The sequence below is a fragment of the Alosa sapidissima genome, chromosome 14 (assembly GCF_018492685.1).
Source record: "Alosa sapidissima isolate fAloSap1 chromosome 14, fAloSap1.pri, whole genome shotgun sequence".
Taxonomy (NCBI): Eukaryota; Metazoa; Chordata; class Actinopteri; order Clupeiformes; family Clupeidae; genus Alosa; species Alosa sapidissima.
Genome location: NC_055970.1, coordinates 362501 through 367500, shown reverse-complemented (window position 1 = coordinate 367500; position 5000 = coordinate 362501). Strand labels below are relative to the sequence as shown.

General features: G+C 45.1%; 1 protein-coding gene across 1 annotated transcript in view; it reads right to left on the bottom strand.

Annotated features, from left to right (window-relative positions):
• Positions 1–5000, bottom strand: part of adamts18 (ADAM metallopeptidase with thrombospondin type 1 motif, 18) — a 71342-nt gene that overhangs the window by 50973 nt on the left and 15369 nt on the right. Inside the window, exons 4-6 of the mRNA XM_042060700.1 lie at positions 2764–3058; positions 1910–2109; positions 1039–1122 (exon numbers count right to left, since the gene is read on the bottom strand). Coding sequence (XP_041916634.1) covers positions 1039–1122; positions 1910–2109; positions 2764–3058 — 579 coding nt within the window. The remainder of the gene's footprint in view (positions 1–1038; positions 1123–1909; positions 2110–2763; positions 3059–5000) is intronic.

The window sequence follows — 5000 nt, the reverse complement described above, 5'->3', positions numbered from 1 at the left end:
ACCTAAGGACCTTTCACAGTATTACCAGACACCACTAGTACAATTTAATTCTAAGCACAGCAGCAGCTACAGGCCAAAAGGCATGTTTGTGAATTACAGCGCCCCCTAGAAGTCAAAGGCCACCAAATTTCTTGAGGGTCATCCTGATGGGGTCATGAGTCAATGTACCAAGTTTGGTTTTGATACATGCAAGGGTTGCTGAGATATGAGCTCACTTCCTGTTTGGCGGCTTTGCCACAAATTTTGATTGGCTTTTACGGGCGAACGGTAATACTTCCGAAGACAAAAAGTGATAACTTTTGTGAGGCTTGGTCTGAAGATGATCTGTGTCAAATTTGGTGGGAATCAGAGAAAGTATGTGACCCCTGATACATTTTAAGTGTTTTTGATGAAATCCAAAATGGCGGAAAATCCATCATGGCGGAAAATGACGTCATAGGGTGCGTTGAACTCGGCTTGGTCCAAGGATTCCAACAATACCTGACTTTTGAAAATCGGACCAACAGGTCAAAAGTTACGTGCATGAACGCACATCCAACTTGGTGACATGAATCATGGGACCGTCCCCAATCAGTGTGCCAAATTTCCCAACTTTTTACCATACGGTTCTATGGGCTGCCATCGACTCCCATTGCATATAATAATAATAATAATAATAATAATAGGAAAACGTAGAAACACAATGAGGTCCTCGCAGCTTCGCTGCTTGGCCCCCAACTAAACAAATGAACTCATAACAACTTACAAGTTCCCTGTAAACCTTTCCTGAGATGGGAATATGCAGGCAAACAAAAAATGGGGATGAAGATGTCGGAACAAAAATAGCATTTCTCTGGCATTAGCGCTACTATAAGGTTCGTGCCAATAGAACTTTCTTGAATTGAATTGAAAATGGGGTTAAACACAAGCAGGACAAACAGAAAACATGATGATCTCAGAGGGCTGAGCACACACAGAGGAGATCGTGCACAAAGCTTGTGATTACTGGACACATTCCTTCCTCTCACTGGGCTGTGTCTGAAACATGCCCATGCTTACCGGTTCCTGCTCCAGGAGCAGCAGGCTGACAACAACTATGTTGATATCTGTGCCGATGGTCCCATCCCTGAACAGACTGGAGACCTGAGGAGGAGGATGGCAATGTCCACACTGTTATGGAATAGACTTCAGCACCTTGTTTTACTTTACTTTTTACAAGCATTTTAGGAATTGAAAGCAGCCTCACTATACTTCATTGGTTCAGATTCCCAAGATGCACTGCATTGCAGGGGTGGAGCCTAGCAACCAGGTGTGCCTCATTTGTAATTGAGTGGCTGAGACATAAAAGGGCTACCTGGCCACCATGAAGCGTTCACACTCTCCACTCTAGACACCACAGTGCATCCATTCAGACTTGCATTACACTTTTGCTTCTTACCACATGTATCCTGATGTGTCCTCTTTTGTCTGTGCACCATTATTTACTTTAATAAATAATTTATTGTTCAAACTTTGTCCTCGCATGGCCTCCCTTCATATTGAAGAGCCACACAAGCCTCTTTGGCTAATAGTACTGCAAGCTACACTCGATAATAGTTTATGATCAATGTCAGTAGCAATATTAATACTACAAGATACGGAGATTGCTATCCCTGTCCCTGCAATATAATTGGAGCTTTTTTATCCTGACTTCCTATATCAGGAATTTGAGTTGAGGGGTACCTATGGTCAATCATACGCCTCTATTGGCACTATGAGACATATACTGTACCAGTGTGTGTACTATGCTATCTTCTATCAAAAGCTTGATTCTAACATCCCATACAAAGTGAAAAAAATCTCATAGCGGCCGTCTGGCTGTCATGGGTCTCACTAGGTGTCTGTAGCGTGATCTCTCTGTAGCGTGATCTCTCTGTAGCGTGATGCTCACCATGTTCATGACAGTGAGCACGTAGGTGGTGACGTTCTCACGGCCGTGCTTCTCCAGCATCTGCTTATCGGCCACTACCAGGGTCTCCACATTCAGGCCCCCCACCTTGTTGGACGTGATGGGCGAGCGTTTGGTTCGGCCTGGTTGCTCAAACTCATCAGGCATGACGAAAAGATCCTCGGTGGGAGGCTTGGGAGTATCTGTAGAGAGTGAAAGGCAGCAAGAAGGAAATACAGACAGAGAGGAAAAGAGGGAGCACAAGATAGAGAAAAGAGAGAGAAATAAAAAAGGAGAGAAGAGAGAGAAAGAGAGAAGACAGAGAGGTGCATTGGAAAGTGGCTTGTGTAACATGTCCTCCCTTTTCCAGACCTGATAAGAGGAGTGGAGAGGTGCTGAAAGATCAGGAAGCATTCACAGTTGTTCACTTCTCACAGCAATTCCCAGAATTCATTTCCAAGAATCTCAGTCCATCCCCTGGAGCGCAACAAGTCTATCACTGCAGGAGATTTAGTTTCCTTTGTGTAGCATATAAAGTGCAGGAACATTAATGAAATGATCTCCACAACACTCCATGATTCATTTATAATACTGTTATCAAATACTTTTAGATGTTGGTATGTGTGTCGATAAAACTTTATTATTATGATCTGACTTGTTCATATATCATTTGAGTTTCTAGATGTTTTTTTTTTGAGACAATATGAATATGATGGGTTAGGAGCCAAAGAAAGCCAAGCTGCCCTCCCCCTAATGGCTACGACACACAATACTGGAACTCCATATAGCTAATGCCTTTTTCATATGGGTTCAGATCAAAGCTATAACAAAGGCAAAAAGAACGTTCCCTTACATACATTGCTTGCGGCGTCCACAGAAGTGTTGTCTCTGCAGATTCCCATGCTGGTAGTCATGGAGATGGTGTTCATGTCCGTGGGGCCCGTGGCGATGTTGCCGCTGGCGACGGCTGGGATGGAAGTACAGGTTGGGAGGCCGCGGGGTACTGTCACCATGGACGTGTCCTTCGGCCGAGCGCTTGTAGATGACGTGTGCATGGTGGCCACTAGGGTTGCTGTAGTTGTGCCGGGTGGCCAGGTGCTGAGGCAGCGGTGAGATGAAGTACTCCTCGTCCGACGTCCGAATCAGACCTGACTGAGAGACGCACACCAATACTCCGGTCAGACCACACAGCTCACTCATGCTCAACAGCAACAATGTCACAACACACACTTATCAGAGAGTGTACTGGACACACTCAGCAATTGACATTTGGATTCACAAACATAACGACTGATTATGAAGTATAAATCCAGCACAGACCTCAAAAGAGTATTGCTATTTTATAACACAAGACAAGATACATGATTAAATTAGATATAAGCTCTCAATAACAGATCCATAATTATCAGACATGGCTATCTCTTAATCAGACAAGAACAATGAGCAGTGATACATTTATAATCAAATTTCACTTGAGTGCAGAGAGTCCAGACATAACTGTTGAGCACTGTTAAACCCACTATCTATTCTAACACATGAGAGAGAGAGAGAGAGAGAGAGAGAGAGAGAGAGAGAGAGAGAGAGATAGATAGAGAGGAAGAGAGAGAGGGAGAGAGAGGGAGAGAGAGAAAGTCATAAGATCCTCTGGCACTTTATGATACAAGGTTGAATAGACAGCATCCCTTTAAGACAAGCAAGACATTAGGGGAGACATTGCTTCAGGACATCCACTCAGAGTTGAGTTCACCATCCCATAAGCTCTTTAGTCCCCAGTTAAACACAAAAAACGACACCAAAACAGCTGTCGTAACCCTTAACATGGCAGTTACAGAGAGACAGATAGCGAGGTGTAGTGACAGGAAACAGCCTCAGGCATCAGATGGGATCTCTGAGAGAGCAGCCCGGGTTCAAAGGTGACATGGAAGGATCCGGAACTAACGAGGTCCCTTCCAACAGCTTATCTCTGACTGGTGATGCTGACAGACGAGAGGGATGGTCTCCTGCTTGCTACACACACCAGGACAAAGAGACTTTCTCTGTGCTTTTAAGCACTACTCAAACAGATGCTTTACAATAGATGTCTGTGTGGGAGTGCTGCTTAATGAAGCAAATCTGTCCATGAGGCTAACTATGTGTGTATGTGTGAGTGTGTGTGTGTACAGTATATGTGCGTGTGTGTGTGTGTATATGTGTGTGTGTGTGTGTGTGTGTGTGTGTGTGTGTGTGTGTGTGTGTGTACATGTGTGTGTCCTCTCTTGCATGCAATGCAGGAGGTAAGAGGTCTAGCAGTTGAAACACACCATTTGAAGCAGCCTGTACAAACACATTAGGGCCAGTGGGTTATTAATCTTCTTGCATGGGCGGTGGTGAAGGCCAGTTACTGGCTCAGCCTTCTGGGACTCCTGTCTGGATCAGTCGGACAAACAGACATCCAGAGGCTGGACGCAGGCATCTGCTGCTGCCCCTGGTCTGCTGGAGAGTGGGGGGGGGTTCCCTGTGGGAATTTTATCAGTGAGACTTTCAAAGACAGTCGACTATGTCGGTGTTGGTCTTTATCGTCTTAATGGGTGTGGGGGGAGAGGGGGGGAGAGGGGGGGCTGATGTCAAAAGTAGCAAACTGAAAGATGAGGTGTTTGGCAAAGGTCAGAGTGACGTTTTGCATCAACTGAGACACTGCTCCAGATGAGGAGCCTGGCGTCACTCAACACACACACACACACACACACACCAGGCACCAGACACACACACAGACCCAGAGACACACAGACATACACACACACACACATACACACACAAGCACACACACACATGCACTCACAAGCACACACACTGTGGAATGTGTGTTTATATCAGCAGCAGCCACACTACTACAAAATCCCTGTAATGGTAGTTGTACGGAAACTTTGAGTAAAAATAGAAGTGTCTGTAAAGAGCATAAAGAAGAGGGTAAAAGCAGGATACAAAAGGAGAAGAATAATGTGGAGGAAGTCTTTGTTAACAGCATACAAATCTCCCTGGGTTCCCAGAGCAATAATCGTATCATACTGTCCCCCCATCCACAAACTGCTTTGGCAGATGCTACAGCACTCGTATA